The 19,302-nt window shown below is 39.2% G+C and overlaps 4 protein-coding genes across 4 annotated transcripts in view; 1 reads left to right on the top strand and 3 right to left on the bottom strand.

Annotated features, from left to right (window-relative positions):
- LOC134817621 (inactive rhomboid protein 1-like) overlaps positions 1 to 19,302 on the top strand; it is a 149,411-nt gene that overhangs the window by 55,792 nt on the left and 74,317 nt on the right. The window lies entirely within an intron of this gene.
- On the bottom strand, positions 2,249 to 4,492 carry LOC134817492 (transient receptor potential cation channel subfamily A member 1-like). Its single transcript, XM_063826633.1, has 3 exons — positions 4,068 to 4,492; positions 2,441 to 3,844; positions 2,249 to 2,315 (listed from the first exon to the last, which is right to left on the bottom strand). Exons 1-3 carry the CDS (start codon positions 4,490 to 4,492, stop codon positions 2,249 to 2,251), a joined length of 1,896 nt encoding a protein of 631 aa, XP_063682703.1.
- Positions 5,377 to 6,465, bottom strand: LOC134817491 (uncharacterized protein K02A2.6-like). Its single transcript, XM_063826632.1, has one exon. It carries the CDS (start codon positions 6,463 to 6,465, stop codon positions 5,377 to 5,379), a length of 1,089 nt encoding a protein of 362 aa, XP_063682702.1.
- LOC134817490 (ATP synthase subunit a-like) lies at positions 17,104 to 19,066 on the bottom strand. The gene is made up of 4 exons (XM_063826631.1): positions 18,872 to 19,066; positions 17,920 to 18,045; positions 17,605 to 17,754; positions 17,104 to 17,367 (listed from the first exon to the last, which is right to left on the bottom strand). The coding sequence occupies exons 1-4, from the start codon at positions 19,064 to 19,066 to the stop codon at positions 17,104 to 17,106; spliced, it is 735 nt and encodes a 244-aa protein (XP_063682701.1).

Below are 19,302 nucleotides of genomic sequence, written 5' to 3'. Positions count from 1 at the left end.
TACATGAAATTTTCAGAATCAACGTAGAATTGCATTTCGACCTTAAGTTTTGGGACAGAATTTTGAGTTAGGCCTTTAAAACAATTTGGCGACCAAATTCTGAATTTTGTACTGCAAATTTTGGAATTTGGCCGCCAAATTGTTTTAAAGGCCTAACTCAAAATTCTGTCCCAAAACTTAAGGTCGAAATGCAATTCTACGTTGATTCTGAAAATTTCATGTAACAATATTGAAACCCTATTGAGTTCTATTGTTTTGAGCGAAGTCAGTTTTGCAAATATCGCGAACTGAGATATGGCCAATTTTGTTCATTTTTTTGCGATTATTTGAACACAGAATCCACAGTTAGGTAGATACTGAGCTGATAATTATAGATAACTAGAAAACCCGTGGTCACAGGGAGGAACCTAATAGTATTCTTTGGAAGTCAGTTTTAATCTCCCCACCGAAGATACAGCCAAATAAAATGTTGCTCGTACTAAACACAGCGTAATATCAACAAAACCGATTAAAATGACGTTAAAACAATCATTGCACGTGCACGTGCGTGTAACAATCCTCGTTACTATAGTTACTATGCAACTTCCTATTTTTCATCTAATTTGCACGTGGGCGGTCGTACATACATGATTCTACAAAAAGAATCTTTTGAATTATAGTAGAGATGTGTAGTATAGGCTTAACTTCCATATAAAGTTGGTTTTATCAAAAATATTGATATTTGACCAATTTATGGGCCAAAATCGATCAAATTTGGTGCGTATGCCCAAATATGGTCATATGGTTTTAGGCCCATAACTCAGTCATTTTTTGTCCAATCTTGATGAAAATTCGTATACGAGTTCAGAGGACCAAAAATCTGGATTTTGGGCATGTTTAGGGTATTTGGCTAAATTGGGCTTAATTTGGACCAAATATGGGCGTGGCTGCCCCGCGGGCACTGTTTGGCGGTTGTTGATACATGTTTCGTATCCAAATATCAGAGATATCACAAATATTGCAACTTGGTTAAAAACAATGCATTTAACTGTTTTGGTGGCGCGCGCGCCATCTCAGTCAATTACTCCCATATTTGGTCAAATAGGATAATAGGGACGCAGAATATGCGTCCCTCTAAAAAGTCCGATTCCCTTCATGGTATGCCCCTTTTTCCGCCTTCGGCGGCGCGCGCTTCGCGCGCGAAAAGTGGCATGCAACGTATGTCAAGGCGGTTGGGGTCCGGGACCCCCTCAAAAGTTCGGTCACCGGTCCTAGTTTGTTGGTCAACTGCTATCTCGAAACCAAGCGAGCTCTGGAGAAATAGTGGGCTCCTTGAAGATTCTGGGGCGATTGAAGAAACGGGAACAAGTGATCCTTGAGGTGATAGAAGATATTGAGAGTGGAGAATAAGCGATAAGGAGAATGGATAGACAGACTTAATCTTGACTTTTATTTATTTTGGTACAGGGTTTACTGCATGCCACAATTGAAATTCATCATATATGTGTCACCATAGGATTGGGATGATCGATTGCGACTGATTGTATTTATTTTACACTTTAGTTCAATCGACATTAGACATGACATGTAATTTCCATCTAAATTATAGATCAATGTTGTAGCGCGATGCACTACTGGGTCGGTCGCGCGCGCATCAAATAATGCTTCTCGCAACCACACGTATGCAACCACACGTATGCAACCACACTTATGCAGATCGGCGAGATGCGAAGGATTGACATCGTGAATCAAAGATCAATGCAAACATAGATTAAGAGTTAATGAATAGTGTTATAAAAGATTCACAATATATTTTAATACGCAAAAACATCTGTAAGTAAATATTTTAAAAACAAGCGTGCATTTCTCAAAAGCGAGTTAGTGATTATTATTATCTTGTATTACTTAAAAACTTTAAAACAATCTTAAACTTGTATAATATCGCAAAAGACTGATAAGTGCTAAGAAAAATGTAGTGCACCTCTGTCTTAAAAACAAAGGTCTAAACATTCTTATAGTTGAAATGTATACCCGTTATAAAAATCTCCTTCTTTCAAAAGAGCAAATAACCTTAAATCGTGAGTTTATTCTTGGTTGACGATGTCAACCCATCGCAGAGCAACGATCGACGATGCGAAGCAAGAATCGACGATGCGAAGCAAGAATGCTAGTTCGTGCGGCGCGTCGAAGCGGCGAAGTCCTCCAAGTTTATTCACCTTTATAATGTTTTTTATAAAAATCTGAAAATGGAATGACCACATTTTCAGATTTATCTGTGCATTTCCCTGTGCATGTCTTTGTACATATCTCTGTTTTCTCTGATTTCGTGTATTTCTCTGTAAATGTTTGGATAGTTTTAAGTCGATCTTCCTTAAATCTCTTTGCTGGCATGTTTCGGAATCGTTTTTGATGTTCCACGAAGTTTAGAGCACTTCCACAAAAGATGGGTTTGGCGACCCACTGTACAAGATTCGCTATTCTCTGTGCATTATAGATGTGCTTGATTTTAAGTGCGTTTTTGGCCTTTTCCGCTCCACTTCGGATTGCATCCACATCTCCTATTGCCAAAGCAGTTGCAAGATTCAAGAAAAGAACTTGGACAAACAGAGCGAAAGCAATGAGACCCACCAGTGTTGTTGTTGGGTAAATCATTTCTTGATCGGCGTAATCGTCGTATTCGACTCCAGATACTCCCGCAGATAAGGTCTTGAAGATGGCATCTGCGGATAGTATTTTCCTAAAAACATTTGTGTGGCTCAACAGCATGTGGAATACCACCATAAAGGCGATCAAGAAGAAAACTAACAAGGATAATATCTTTGAGACGAATGTCCATGCTATTTTGAAGAACATGATGATGTATATTCCAATATTCGGGAATACTTGTAGAAGAAGGAGGAGGTTAATAAAGCTGGTTAGAACGGAGAGAGCTCCAATCTTCCAATGAAAAGGGGACATGACACTTTGCGGTTCCAGCACATTGAGAGAAAAGAACAGACAGCTGCCGTATAAGATAACCTCTAAATAGTTCTCAGGGTCAATAAGATAGTTCTTCAAACCTTGTAACCACGCTTTGCCAGTTTCAAGAGGGCTGTTACTTCCACTATCAAGATCTGATCCATTGAAAACATTATCTAGGAGATCCAGAAGCTCAAGAAATAGGCGAATAGCAGACATCATCAAAAGTATGTATCCAAAGATATCACATTCTACAGATTTCTTCTTTGAGCAGCCATCGGGAAATTCATCACAAGTATGGCTAGAATTTTCAATCCAGGATCTAATAGCTTTATCATTTTCCAAAAGTTCAAATGGTTTGATTTGAGTGAACTGGTATCCCATCAGCACAGAGAAGAAGATAAGGTAAAGAAGGAAAGTGAAAATGTAGAAGTAAGTTCTGGCAAACTTTTCCCACTTTGTAACGATCAAAGCTTCTACCACTGGATGTGTGAGAAGATTATGATTCATCTTTGCCATGATCTGGAGCGGGTTTGAACCGTGCTTATAATATCCCGAAGTTAGAGGCTTTCCTGTTTCCTCCTCTTCCTTCTTGTCCCTCTCCTCCTCCTTCTTCGTCTTTTTCTCCTCCTTCCCCTCCTCCTTCTCCACATTGACAGTCACAAAAGGCTCCTTTTCATCTTTTTTCCCCGATTTTTCCTCTTCGCCGTAGTTTTCCAATGCTCCGAAGTCAACGATGACTCGCTGAATGTCTTCATGCTTATTTTCAGAACATTTGCTACTTTTAGTGAGGACAGTAGTTTTAGTTGTGATTATCGATTTATCCAGGATTTCGGATACCAAATCTGGCATTTTAGTTATCATGATATTGATAGAAGTTTTGCCTTGACCGTTTCGCTTGTGATACCTAATAATGTGTTCATTCATTTTCTCAAAATTGTTCACTGCCTCTTTCGTTCGCAATTTTCCAAATATTCCACTGTCTTTTTCTTTTTCCACATCCTTTGTGCCAGGATTTCGCCCAGGATGAACGAAATGAAATGTGTAAGTAAGAGGAGGACATAGCACATGATTTTTTATGATAGCGTGTTGCGGCAAAAGTAAATGGAGTCTCATCGGCTTTGTTAGACTTATTTATAGCACGTCTCGCCTCATCTGGATCCTTAGCTGTGTTCAAGATAATTTCAATCGTGCTATCATAATCCCAATAAGCAGCAGCATGGAGCGGCGTATCTTCATCATCATCCTGCTGTACTAGATCAATACGTGTGTACTTACACAGCTCCTTCACAATGTCTACGTCTCCAAATGCAGCAGCTAGTTGGAGAGGGCCCCACTTTCTTTCACCTTGTTTGTTAACCTCATCGGTAGAGTAAGTGAATTTGTTCTCCAACTTTTCCAGTCTTTCAAGACCGTCTTTTTTGTGACCCCTTTTAACAGCTGTGAAATACTCGGGTTCGCTATCGGTATCATTATCAGAGAGATCAGAGAGATCAGAGAGTTCCGCAGGACATACATCATTTTGACGATATTCATCATATTCACGCGACCCCATCATTTACCAGGACTGCTTCTTTTTTCAAGACTAGCGGTTTAAAATAGAGTTAAGTTAAACTGAATATAGATTTCAACTATCGATACAAAAGGTAAAATAAATAATAGAGGAATTCGATTTTAATTAAGGGATAACTTAAATAATTTTCTATGAATATTATAACTAACGATAGTAATTATAATGAAACATTTAAAAAAATGCGGAAATAAATATAATCAAACTTAGAGTTTTATAAGTATAACTAACGTTAGTAATCAATAAATTATAGCGCAACAGTAAAAAGAATTCAGAAATATAAATCATCAAACTCAGAGTTAAATGCGAGCTAAATGACAGGGGAATGTTCGGATTAGCGGGATTACACGGAGCAATTAGCAACACAAACACACAGTCACATAATTACGAGTGAATAACAAGAGAACCTTGAAAGGAAACAAACATACTGGTGTAACGTCTTAGCCGTGGTACAAGAGAAACAGGGAAATCGTGAATCAGGATCTAAACCTAGACCCTACAAAATATAATAGGTGATCAGTTATCAGTCTAAATATAAAATATAGTATCAATTTATAACAGCTCTCTCTCTCGTTAGATCGGAAAGCACATGTCAAAATGCGTCTCGTTCCCGAAAACGCGCATTTATTAAATGCTAACGCCGCACCGCACTGCACATAGATTATCAGTTCGGCCGGCAAACAACTTTCTGTGAGGCGCAAAATCAAAAATTTCGTGTTTTCACTGTCAGAACTCGAGTGATCTAAAAACAAACTTAGTGCTCCCGGCTAATTATAAACTTGGATTACTGTATAAAAGTTATAATTTAATTAAAAAAACAATTTCTTAAAAACTGGTCATCGTGACTGGTTATTGAAATATCACGTTGCTTACTTGCCATATCTGTTTAACATTTTGTAATTTACCCGAGGTACATCTCTCAGATTTGCTCTTCTAACATTAACATTTTCATCATCAGTTTGCTGTCTAGCAATAACGTCATCTCTAATATCAATCTCAGAAGGTTCATCATTATTATCTCGTAAATTATCTGGCAGTTCAATATCAGGGTCAACTATACCAGGTTCAACTAACGGACTAACATCCTGCTGCTCACTCACTGTCTCACCTCTCACTGAAACAGGGTCTTTGTCAGATACGTTACCTTGTTGAAGAGAGATAATAGGTCTTCTCAGGCTTTGAATGTGATCAGCATGCTTCCTGATGATGCGTCCTTCATGCTCAATATCATATGTGTTGGATGATTCGCCCAGTCTTCGCACTACTGTGGCTGGTCTCCATTCTTTTCCATCAATCTGGACACGTACTGGCTGCTTTGGACAAAATATTCTAGGATTGCTCTGCAACACTTGCTCTTGTTTGTCAGCTTGCAAGTTTTCCACTTTCTCCTTGTCATGCGGCGTGAGCATGTGTAACTTAGATCTTAATGTCCGATTGTACATCATGATTGCTGGTGTCTGACCTGTGGTTGCGTGCGGAGTGTTCCTGTAAGTTAACAAGAAATTATTGAGATTCTTGTCCAAGTCTTTAGAGTCATTCCACATCTTTTTCATAGAATTCTTGAACGATTGTACCAGTCTCTCTGCGATGCTATTAGATTTAGGGTGGTATGTCGGTGTTGGAATGTGTCTTATTCCGTTTTGCTTGAAGAAAACTCTGAGTTCCTCTGAAGTAAACTGGGGTCCGTTGTCTGATACAACGACACATGGTAACCCAGTTCTAGCAAATATGTGTCTTAGAACTGTAATCAGTGCTCCTGTTTTCGTTGAGTTCATCTTAACAATGTCAGGCCACTTAGAGTAGGCGTCCTGAACAAGTAACCACATGTGTCCCTGGAATAGTCCTGCCAAGTCCATGTGGATGCGCTGGTATGGTCCAGTGGGTCGGCACCACGGATGGTCTGTTAAAGCTGGTGCTGATCTACCAAACTTGTTACAGTCCACACATGTCTTTACCATGTTCTCCAAGTCTTGATTAAGATTAGGCCACCAAACATAGCTCCTCGCAATTGTCTTCATACCGCTAACCCCTGAGTGAGTCAAGTGCAACATGTCTAACACTGACTGCCTCAGTTTCACAGGTATTACCACTCGATTTCCCCAGATCAAGCATCCTTGCTCCGTAGATAGTTCGGTCTTCCTTTTCTGAAATTGTTTTGTAGGCGCTGGCAGCCTAGAAAGTACATCACAATTGGCATGATCTTTGGTAGGTCTGTACTTGATACTATACTGATAACTCATTAAGGTCAATCCATATCGAGTTATTCTAGCTGTTGCCATCTCTGGCAGTTTCTTCTTTGGGTCAAAAATAAATGTTAATGGCTTGTGGTCCGTCACTAACTCAAAATGATTTCCCCACAAATACACATGAAATCTTGTGACCGCCCATACTATAGCTAGGGCTTCACGATCAATCTGACTGTAGTTCTTCTCGGCTTTCGATAAAGTTCGTGATATGTATTCGATCGGTCTTTCTCCTTCTTTGTCCACGTGACTCAACACCGCTCCAAGTCCTTTGCTGCTGGCATCAGTGTCAAGCTTCAACTTCTTGTTAGGATCATACAGCGTCAACACTGCATCAGAACAGAGCATGTCTTTTAACTCTTTGAATGCTACTTCCTCCTTTTTGGTCCATTTCCATGGTGATGATCTCAAACTATCTAGAGGTTCAATAACTGAACTTAAGTTGGGCAGGTATCTACGATAGTAGTTGACCGCACCCAGAAATGAAATTAGTTCGGCCAGGTTAGTCGGTGCTGGAGCTGCTTTCAAATCTGCCACCTTGGATTTTACTGGCTGTATTCCATGTCTTGATATCTGATGACCTAAATAAACAACTGAGTCCTGAAAAAACTTGGACTTAGCCCGGTTACACCGAAATCCTCGTTCCTGCAATCGTCGTATTACCTCTTGAAGATTCTGCAAGTGCTCCCGGTCATCTTTTCCTGATATCAAAATATCATTGATCCTACAGCAAACTTTATCAATGTTTTTCAACGTGTTGTCCATGGTCTCCTGAAAGATACCGCTACTACTTGACACACCGTAGGGTAATCTATTCCATTGAAATAGACCGAGATGAGTGTTTATCACTGTAAGCTTCTTGTCCTTCTCTCTGACTTTCACATGATTGTAAGCAGACTTCACATCGATAACTGAAAACTTCTGTCCTCCAACCATTGAATTAAAGCATTCTTCAGTACTCGGTAAAGGATACATCTTTGTCTCTAGGTGCTTGTTGAGGGTACTTTTGTAGTCACCGCATATCCTTAACTTTGGCCCACGCTCGACAACTACTATAGGCGTAGCCCAGGTACTGCTTTCAACTTTCTCCAAGATATTCTGATCAACCAAGGACATCAACTCATTCTTGACTTTCTCTCGTTGAGAATACGGCAAGTTCCTAGCCTTTAAGAATACGGGTTGAGCTTCTTCTTTCAGCGTGAATTTAGCTTCGACTCCACTGATCTGTCCAATTCCAGGTTTGAATATCTTGTCGTGTTTTAAACTTTCCACGTAATCCGTGATCATCTTCTCAGTTACTATTCCTTCAGAGACTTGGTTGAGAGGGTATCCTTCTTCACTCTGAAGGTCTTTGTCAATCTTTGGCTCTTCGTCTTTACCAATCTTTGACTCTTCGTCTTTGTCAACAACAGACATTACACAAGACGACTCGCCTCTCATCTCACCTAAAACATCTACTGAACATTGAGAATTACATGACTGATCACACTTCACTACACTACTACATAACTTACTACATTTAGAGGGTACATTAGACACAACACGGTCTTTTCCATTGAATAGCTGTTCCAACCAATCGTAACCACAGAAAACTTGAATCCAAGTTCTGCCAAAGAGAGTCGGAAACGGTTCCTCCACAACATACAGCTCCATGTTCTCTCTACATTTACCTTTAAAATTCACTTTAACTTTCATCTTCCCGAGTATAGACTTAATCTCGCCGTTGGCAACTTTCAGAGTGTTCTTCGTCTTTACCAGTGCATCATACACAACTGACGAACTCACACGAGCACTCTCACACAAAGCTTGCACCGTTGTTACGCTCACACTACTGTCACTATCAAACTCCATATTCAAAAAAATATCATCATTAATAGTAACTTTAACCATTGGTTTCTGACAAAAAACATTATCAATTCCAATTTCAAGTGGTTCAATAACATTACCTGACACCGTAACGTTACCTGACACATTCACGTGTCTCACTGACCACTCCAAAGAACTATTGACATCTGGACTCTGACTCTCAATCTCACTCTGCTCTTCAACATTGTGAGTTTTCTTCACAACATAACAGTTCTTCTTGATATGTCCAGTTTTCTTACATTTGAAACATTTAGTTTTGCAGTCGTCCTTAGTGTGTCCACTCAATGTACATCTCGTACATACAACTGAAGCTTTGAATTTGTTCGGCTCCCGTCTCTCCCATGATACTCTGTTAACATCACTCTCGCTCATGTTCATCTGCGCTGCTTCCTCCTCTGTCTTCTCAGCAGCTAAAGCTAACTCTACCGCTCTCTCAAAAGTTAAGTTGGCTTCCCCTAACAGCCTTTTCTTCATTTTCACACTCTTCATTCCAGCAATAAATTGATCAAGCATTCTCTCCTGAAAGTTCTCAAAGTCACAAAAGGTTGCGATTGTTTTCAGTTTGTTGATGTATTGACCAACTGTCTCGTTCACTTGTTTGCAGGAAGAAAACTTATATCTCTGAAGATGTATTGCAGGTTGCGGCATCAAGTGATCTACTAACCTTTTCTTCAGGGTGTCATAGGTGCACAATCTCACTTCATCTGGGTTGCTCAAACTCTTGATTAGCCCATACATGCCACTGTCCAAGTACGATAGGAAAACTGCGGTATTTCCTTGAGTCGCATTCTGCGCATCCGTCCTTGCTGTTTCCACTGCTGCAGCGTTGCTGTTGTCATTAACGAGTTCCGGTATTGCTGGTACCGCTCTGAATAGCTGATTGGCTTGAGCGAACAACTCAAACCTCTCAAACCATGTTCTGCAATCTGCATCTGATGTTAAGAGTTCCAACTGTCCAATAATCCTCGTCGCCATTGTAACGTCTTAGCCGTGGTACAAGAGAAACAGGGAAATCGTGAATCAGGATCTAAACCTAGACCCTACAAAATATAATAGGTGATCAGTTATCAGTCTAAATATAAAATATAGTATCAATTTATAACAACTGGCACGCAATTGCATGTGAATGATGCGAAACCGACACGGAACATTTCTGTAGTCCGTAATTTGATAAACAGAAACGTGTAAAGACAAATGAGTTAGTGTAACTTGTTTGGCGGAACTTGATGCGTTGGTCAGGAACTGAAATAAAAGTGGATCGGAAATTTAAGCACAAACGTTGTGTTTTTCATTTACAATGTAAACAGACTCGTGATGAAACCAAAGGAATTCCGTGACCAGAAATATAAGAATGGAGCGAAAGCTCATCCTATCTGAGCTTTCGCAATTTACTACATTCTTATATTTCTGGTGACGTAATGAGGGGCCGGTTAGGAAATCCTAACCGTCCAGCCATGCTCGTTATTCCACTGCTGACAGCATGTTGTCCTGTCCTTTTTTTTGCAAACTGAGTTGTGGCCTGTGCGACTGTCTACAGTATAAACGCTTACCTCTTAGTCTAATATGATACCTTTATTATGTTATTGTACAACTACAATGAACGTGGTGTTTTAGACAAAAGAAACATTGATGCTGAAACGGTGCCCAATCCTCAATTGAAATTAAGGCAAGCTTGGCATACAGAAAATAATTTCAAATTGTTTAATATCTAATTTAAATGTAAGATTGAGTACAGAATGGAACAGTGTGAGAGAGGACACAGTCGTTACAGTGACCTGTTCACGGCCAAACCGCTACGTTCTGATTTGCGAAAAGAAAGTCACGTGTCAATTTGTTGAGGGATGGTCAATAAAACCAGAATGTCGAAAATGCAGTTATAAATATAATAGGAAGTCTGGTAATGACAGCTGATAAAATCATGCGACCTAATAGTGCATCACCGTTACATAAACGTCCCCAAGAATTTATGACAGCTGACAAATAGTATAAACAGAGTTTAAGGATTGTACGGAAAAGTAGTTAAGGCAAATTGCTTTTCGTTAAAAGTCTTTATAATAATATAATTGATTGATTAATGTGTATTTCATTCTTTGTAACTCATTTTGCTCGCTTACGCGACCATCTGGGAACTTTAAATTATATAACTTAAAGTTGCCAGATGATTAATTTAGTCATTAGTATTCTACAGCTGCACCAAATAGTTAACAAATAACCGTTATTATCAGTTAATAAAAGATAAGCTTTCAATACGACGTAATATGACCATCTTGATCTTGAAAAAGACATCAATAATTTAAAACGAGTTTTGCAATGATAAGTAATACTAATAGTTCACAGTATCTAAAGATTCTTATTTCGCAATTTTACCTTCACTTCATTTTGATTGTTATTATTTGGATCAAACGCTTAAAACCATGAGCATTAATAATAAGATTGCATTCAAAAGTTTCAAGTAATGGTTATCAATACACATGACGTACTATCACCATTTTGATTATGAAAGAGACATTGATCAGACAAAGTTTAACACCCTTTCTCCTACAGATCTTAATATTAGCACTGACGAAAAACGGAAAATCAGTCCCTGTCTAAATGAAAATCAGTCCCTGTCTAAATGAAAATCGAGGTCCAGATCAGGAAGACCATGTATCTTGTTAAAAACAGAAAACATTCTTAATATAAAGGAGCATGTAAATAACGCGTCATTAGACAGTTGTTAAAAAAGTTAGTACAGTTTGCCAAATCACAGCCTCAGGCAGCCTACGCTTGTTTTACGCACGGTGTCCGCCACAAATTTACATATTTTATGAGGACACTAGATATCAGCTCTTATATGGGCCCTCTTGACAAAATAATCACTCATGAGCTTATTCCAACTATATTTGGTTGTCCAGTATCGCTTATACACCAGTTGGAGTATCTTGCGAAAAAAGAACATGCTGCATCGCTTTTGGTAACCCGGGAACTGGTAAATTCCATGAAAAGCAAATCTCTTGCTACAACCTATAACACGGAATCGACAGATGACCTCCAAGACATGTTAAAACAGCGTGTTTTGGAATATAAAGAACAACAAGAGGAGATACTTACAAAGGTTGATAAGGATACTGCAAGGGTTTTGGAGCAGATTAGCGAACCATGGAGCTCAAATTGGCTCTCATGTTTACCACTTAGAAAACATGGTTTCGTTCTAAATAAATCTGAATTCAGGGATTCTATCAGATTGCGGTACAACTTAGATCTGGATCGTTTACCATCACAATGTCCATGCGGAAAAAGTAACGGGTGGCATGGGACCTCAAGCCAGGACATTTGAGAATCAGAAACTTCTATGCAATAAAATTGCTTATAAAAAGAAGCAGAATTACAACGATATTATAAATTATTATCGGTGTAAATTATCATGTTTAATTAGGAAATTAATTTTATTGTGCATTAGATCAGAGGATCAAGAAATACCTCAAACAAAACTTATGAATTATCTAACATGGACGATTTAGAATTTAAGGGGGCCGGGGGGGGGTCTTCATCAAAATTCTCTCGAAATTGACTTTATATTTGTTTCTGGTAGAAGGGAGTGATATTTACCAGCTGCTTTTAATCCCATGGAAAAATATTGTTCCTAGCCGAAATTATCGCCGGTTTAAGGTCAGCGCTTATGTGTAATTGTATTGCGCGAGCGATTTTCAATCGCAAATTCTGAAAATCGAGTCTAAAAATCTATCTTAACTCTTTCGAATCGAAAGCCAACTAATTTTTTCAGTCCCATGGACTGGGTTTTTACTTTTATTTTTGCAATGATGATGTTGATAATATATAACCTGTAATACTATTCTGTATATATCTAATTTCGTTTTCCAAAAAGAAAAGTCATTAGACAGTTGTAAATATCGAGAGACAACACAACACAACAACAATGGCGAACCTAGCAAGCTAGGATCGAGGGGCCGATCTCCTTTTATTTTGCGGTGCGGCCACGGTCCTTTCGGTACAGATTTCCCTGCAGCGCCAGCATAGTCGGGACGCAACCCCAGGCATATACACTCATGTTATTTTCGCAGCTCTTATGAGAGCCACTACCATTCACACCATGGTTTGGTGAATGACGGCTGTCCATCAATTTTGAAATCTTGGCCCAACTGGGATTCGAACTCGCAACGTCAGGGCCAGTAGACAAGCAAATTAAATAATTAAATATCGAGGACTTGGACTATAACAATGTATAAATTGAGCTGAGGACAAGAAATTCAGTAAACTCGAAAGTTGAGTTAAAGAATAAAATGTTTTGTGTTTTGGTTATATCGGTGCTGATCAGCAGTTTTTTGATTTATCATAAGTATTTCCGTGGCTGTGGTTGCAATGCGCCTAGTCTACTGGAATGATTCTTCGGAATTTCGCTGGATTGTACAACTTTCGTCTTGGTAGATTCCAAACACAAAAGTATTTCCGTGGCTGTGGTTGCAATGCGCCTAGTCTACTGGAATGATTCTTCGGAATTTCGCTGGATTGTACAACTTTCGTCTTGGTAGATTCCAAACACAAGGAAATTTCCCTTCTGGTTGGTAATATACTCAATGATGGGAGTATAGTGTATTGGCTATGCCCCGCTTACTAGTTTAGCTCTTTCTAGTCCCCTGCTACACGGCATGTAAACAGGGATTGGCTAGTTAGAGGCGGTCCGTGTAGGCCTTACACTGTGCTTTCAGCAATACTCATAAGTATTTCCGTGGCTGTGGTTGCAATGCGCCTAGTCTACTGGAATGATTCTTCGGAATTTCGCTGGATTGTACAACTTTCGTCTTGGTAGATTCCAAACACAAGGAAATTTTCCTTCTGGTTGGTAATATACTCAATGATGGGAGTATTGTATATTGGCTATGCCCCGCTTACTAGTTTAGCTCTTTCTAGTCCCCTGCTACACGGCATGTAAACAGGGATTGGCTAGTTAGAGGCGGTCCGTGTAGGCCTTACACTGTGCTTTCAGCAATACTCATAAAGTACATGTAATTGTATAACGTTTCGTAAGAACCAAAAGTAATTTTAATTATCAATAAAATGATTACAAGCGGTGACTTTTGAGTTTTTAGCTTTTTGGATAACTTTTCATTTGGTATAAAGGTATAAAAAAGTATGGTTGATTTTTCAATATAATCCGACGTTTCTGATTAGGAACCGACCGGATATCCGGCTGAATCCAGATCCGGCCGGATATCCGGCTTCAATATCCGGTTCCGGCTCCGGCTTCGGTTTCAAAAAATGTTGCCGGATTTTTGCCAGATATTTCTTTTAAAAATTTATTTCTAAAATCTTGAAATGCATAGTTTTGTCACATTTTAACTCGAATCCTTAAAAAATTAAAAATTGTTTGACTAGGTGCGGAGTTTGAAAAACAAAAAAAATTGTCGGCTAATAATGAACAGGGCCGGGTATAGCATTAGCATGACACGTTAAGAAAAGTGGTTTTAAGAAAAACTTTGAAAAAATTTTGAGATACGTATCGAGTCATTCTCGATACGTATCTCCCGTATCGAGAGCTTTCGCTTCCGAGCTCGTGTTGCAAAGGGGATCGCCTGCCTTCCGAGATCGCATAAACAGGCGAGTCCGATCCCAAATTGGAAATCGAGGGGTGGGTGCAGACTTCGAAAAACCGAAAAATATTTTCGGCTATTAATGAACAGGGTAGCATGAAACGTGGAGAAAAGTGGTTTTACGAAAAACTTTGAAAAAATTTTGACTTGGAAAATTTTCGGTCCGAGTCAATCTGCAATCTCGATTAGTACCTCCCGTATCGAGAGCTTCAGCTTCCGAGCTCGTACGTTGCAAAGGGGCCAGGGGAGGTCTGCCTTCCGAGATCGCATTACCAATTACCAGGGGGAAGCCTCGAGTCCAAAATTGTGTATCCCCCGGGCCCCGGCTATAAACGCAACATATATAGTATATAGAGGGAAACCGAACCATATTAGTATTACGAACAGTCACTATAAAGTGCTTGTTACTATTGTGTTGTCACTATATAGTGCGATTACCACCCTGCCCTTTTGACCCCCTATAGATGTGAAATCTGCAAGGCACAGTAATGGCTGGCCTCCCGTGGCCGTAAAAGCAAAATTTGACGGACAGGAATATCAACAAAAGAAGTGGAAGAATTATGATATATTAGTTGAACTCTATTATAGTTGCATAACTAAAACAAACTGGGATACTTCTAGTGTGTCAGTGTGGACCACAGTGTGGCACTTACAGTTACAGTCACGGTTGTTAGGTGAAATTTCATATTATTGTCAATATAATTGTGACAGCTTATTTTTTAACAATCTTATAAATGACTCCTAATTGTTCAATAAACAAGTTCGACAGATCTAGATATTGAAAATGAAAGCAGACCGAATCAGTGAACGAACCAAATGTCCAATCAGCTCCCAGTTGGCTCCTAGTTTGTAAACAACAGAATGAATAACATTAACAGGAAAATAAATATTAATTAGATATGAAATCTTACAAGGAAAATATAATTAAATATGAACGTAAAATTCATAAGCGTGGTCGCAAACTATTGTATTCTGAACAAATGCGTCTGGAAATGAGTAAAGCAGCATTTAAGACACAACATTTCTCCTGATAAGAAATTTTTAAAAACTACCTTATGCGTGTCTAGAAATGTTGTGACAAATAAAACAGTGTGATGCTGCTTAAATATCAGTCACTGCTGTCTACTAGTTAGTGACTGTTCATATGTAAGCTTTCCTCCAAATATGTACTTGGGTTTATATACGCGCAACAATTTCGTCATCAGACGAAAGTTAAGAACTTTTGAGTTGCAGAGTTATTTGAAAAATGCCGGTCCTCGATAATGGATAAATTGCGGTGACCTTGATCTGCTTTATATTATAATTGAATTTATTCTGCTCGAGATCAACGATCTGAAGATCTGACAAAGCTTTCCGATCTTCTTTTGCGGTAACCTTATAATTACGGTGCAAATTACATTTAGCCACCAAGACGCTACCACGATCTTATTAGTCAAAATAACATAGTTAACAAAATGCAGAAAGAAAGAGTAAACTTGTGACGGCTCCACAACTTGTTTATTTGCATATCTTTTATTGCCTCGAAAATTATCTTAAATGATTCCCAGTTTGATTTTGCTCGGCGTACATATGACATCAATTGCATGCAGAATCAAGCTAGTACTATACATTATACAACCATGATTGCATACGTATTATTTCATACGTATATGAATAACTATATCTTGTCATACGTTATGACCCGCCGCGCGGCTCCCCCTGTATCGTAGAAACGCTAAAAGGAGTTTTTTAGTGTCTTAGTTTGGGGTCTTACTCTTAGGGGTCGTTCACATATTATATTACGTAATCAGCCGAGGGGGGAGGGGGGTTTCCAAATGCATACGGTTGACTACGGGGGGGGGGGGGGGGTTCGGTCGTTGATTACGTAATCAAAATTTTCTTTTTTACCCTCTAGAATAATAACAATTTGACAATATTTTAATCCAAATTACACTCAATTTTACTCTGATAGTGATAAAATTTAGAAATTGATCGAATATCCGGCTAGTAGTTTAGAAGGTGCTTGGCCGGATATCATAACAATGATTTCGGCTCATCATGATAGCATGATCAGGGTAGCATGAAACGTAGAGAAAAGTGTTTTCTAGGAAAAAAGTCAAGGGGGGGGGGGGGGGGGGGGGTCCGGCCATGATTACGTAATATTGCTGTCAGGAGGGGGGGGGGTTGGGTCTTGATTACGGTTGGGGGGTAAAATTAAAAATTGCTCAAATATTGATTACGTAATATGTGAACGACCCCTTTGTGAAACGACAATGGGGGTCACGACGTGATACATAACAACGTATATCAAGTTGGATATGCTAGTTCTGTGGAGATATGGTGTGCGGCGTGCGCCCACTCATAGTTTGGGTAGTTTGTAGTAATATATTATATAATACATGATATGCTTTTGCATTTTAATTTAATAACATATTAACTTAAATCACTTACTAACACCCTCCTCCCTCCGTGATTAGTTTTACACATAGCTTTTGTGTTAAAATTACACTAGTGTAATCATTTTGAAACCCCTCCCTCACCCTCATCGCAATGTAGTTTCCATCGGAAGGGGTCGTTCACATACTACGTAATCAGCTGAGGGGGGGGGCGTTTCCGAATGATTACACTAGCGTAATTTTGACACAATAGCTATGTGTAAAACTGATTACGGAGGGGGGGGGGGAGGGGGGGGGGGGGTAAAAATGTTCCAAAAAATTATTACGCAATATGTGAACGACCACTAAAATTAATTCCCTTTCGTATTTCCAATTTCATTTCAAAATCGTTGCACCGCCATAATCTTTGAGAATTGAGTAAAGCGAGATTACCAAAAGCGAAGTCGAAGTATTAGTACATCATCATACAATAATCTCAAACGAATAATTTATGAAAAGAACTATTTTATTATCAGTTTATCTGCTCAATGAAGCTCGTGGGCGTCGTTCAGGTACATGGTGGTCAACATACAGAACACATAGGCCTGTACTACAGCGACGGCAATCTCCAGAATACACACAGGGACTAGTGCTGCGGTGCAGAGGACCCCACCGATAGCGCCACCTGCAGTTCCGCTAGCCAGCATCTGGGCACCGAAATCAGAGATGATATGCAGGATCATGTGGCCGGCAGTCAGGTTAGCTCCAAGACGAACTCCAAGGGAGACAGCCCGAGAGAAGAATGAGATCTGAAAAAGTGTATTTTGTAAGTCACTATTAGATTAAGGTAAACAAGATGTATAAGCAAAAGATGATAAGGATACTTTAACTACGTTAAACAAAAGTGATTTCAAATGAAGTTGGCTCGTAAGATGTGTCAACAAAAATATCAAAATTCTTCTTTAAAAATTATATTCAGTCGTATTTCAAAATTCTTGTATCATATTTTAATCGAAAACAACAAGAAGATAAATTTAAAAACTCACCGTTTCAACAGGAACAAGCAACAGTGCCAACCCAACAGGTGCTCCAGGAGGGAAGAAGAACGAGGCGAAATCCAGCTTGTGTTTTGCGATGCATTTTATTGTGAGCCCAGCGATCAGAGTGGTACTCATAGCCACTGTGCACCCGATAATCTAAAAGTTATGATGATGTTTTTTTGCAGTTGCAAAGTTTATATCAGACAGAATATCTGAGATGACATTCTAAATTCTCAAATCTATGATTTCAATCAGCCCAGTCAGAAAAGTATTCGAATGGAGGCAAGTGAAATTGATATGAAATTGATATATGAAATGTACCTGAGTAGGCATCTCGATGTAAGGCAGAAGGTTTGTGACATTGCAGAAACCGATGGTGGTGAAGAGACCAAGGGCGAAGGGGAAGTAACGGGCACCTTCCTCTCCCAAGTTCTGTTTACACAAATCCTGAAAAGCAATCGTTATAAGTTATAATTTTACAAATTGTCGCCTGTCCGACGTCATTTGATGCCTCGCTTTTAAGCTCGTAATTCTTCTTACATCTTGTAAAATTTTGAACTTCTTCGCAAGTATATTATTAAATGCATCGTTCTTGGCTCAACTAGCTTTTAACTTATTCCCACGAATGCAAACGTTAGTTTAATTGGAGAAATTATGCACCGGACCGCGCGTAAAGTAGGTGCGTGTCCGGCGCGCGTTCCTAAATGCTGACAGAGAACATTACCAGTCGGATGCTTAGATAATAAATACACCTTTCAAACTAGCAATAGGTTGTCTCTATGGGAGCCAGCAGAGTTCTCGGAGGAAGAAAACTACTCATCCAGACAACTAGCAAGGAAATTATGACGGGCCAAAAATCCCTTTAGTACCAAACAACAAGTGGGAGGTGGATCGTTGGTACACCGTTAAATCGATTTAACACCGCAATTCCAGTCGCAAGCCTGGGACCACTACTAGCATTGTCACAACATCTACAAAGCTGCCATATAGTGACTGACAATTTTCTCGACTGACTGACAATGTTTCTTCTTTTCCCCATTTAGAATACAAAGATTAGTACATTTTAGCTTATGATTAATATTATATTTTTACCTATAGTTTACCTAGATTGGTGAAAGGAAATTGTTATTGTTGTAGGCAGTTTACAGGGGGGAAATATACCATATTGCAATGGCCATTGACAATGTCCGAGTAAGATAAATTAGAATCGTGACTCATTTTCATCCATGATAGTAATAGCAAGGAATAGGATAAATACTCAATGATTACTTACTTGGACGAAACCGTAGAGCTTTTCTTTGGCAGCCTGGCCTCTTGTGGGGATAACCCTCATTCCCTTGGCGGCTTCAATCAGCGCCCCAGAAGCAGAAGTCTCGTCTTTTTGGACATGGGTAGTATGGATGTAGTTGGTGAACTGGATAGGAGCTGCTAGTGCGCGGGCACCAGTGCACAGACCCTGCCGCAGCATAATTCTGGAGCAGCTCAACATCTTGCTTGGGATAAATAATATGGTTACAACATTTTACTAGAGATCTTTAATATGGAGTTATTTATTATTTTCATATTAAAGTAGTAAGGATATTTATTAAGGGACATTGACTGATAAAGATGTAATAATATACAAATCAGTAATAGTAATAGTGTTCAAACAAATTAGTTTGATTAAATATGACTGTCAATCAAATTGTAAAACTGTATTATACC

This window comes from Bolinopsis microptera, chromosome 6 (genome assembly GCF_026151205.1).
Source record: "Bolinopsis microptera isolate Bmic1 chromosome 6, MBARI_Bmic_1.0, whole genome shotgun sequence".
NCBI lineage: Eukaryota > Metazoa > Ctenophora > Tentaculata > Lobata > Bolinopsidae > Bolinopsis > Bolinopsis microptera.
The sequence above is the reverse complement of the archived record's forward strand: the minus strand, read 5'-3'. Positions and strand labels throughout refer to the sequence as shown.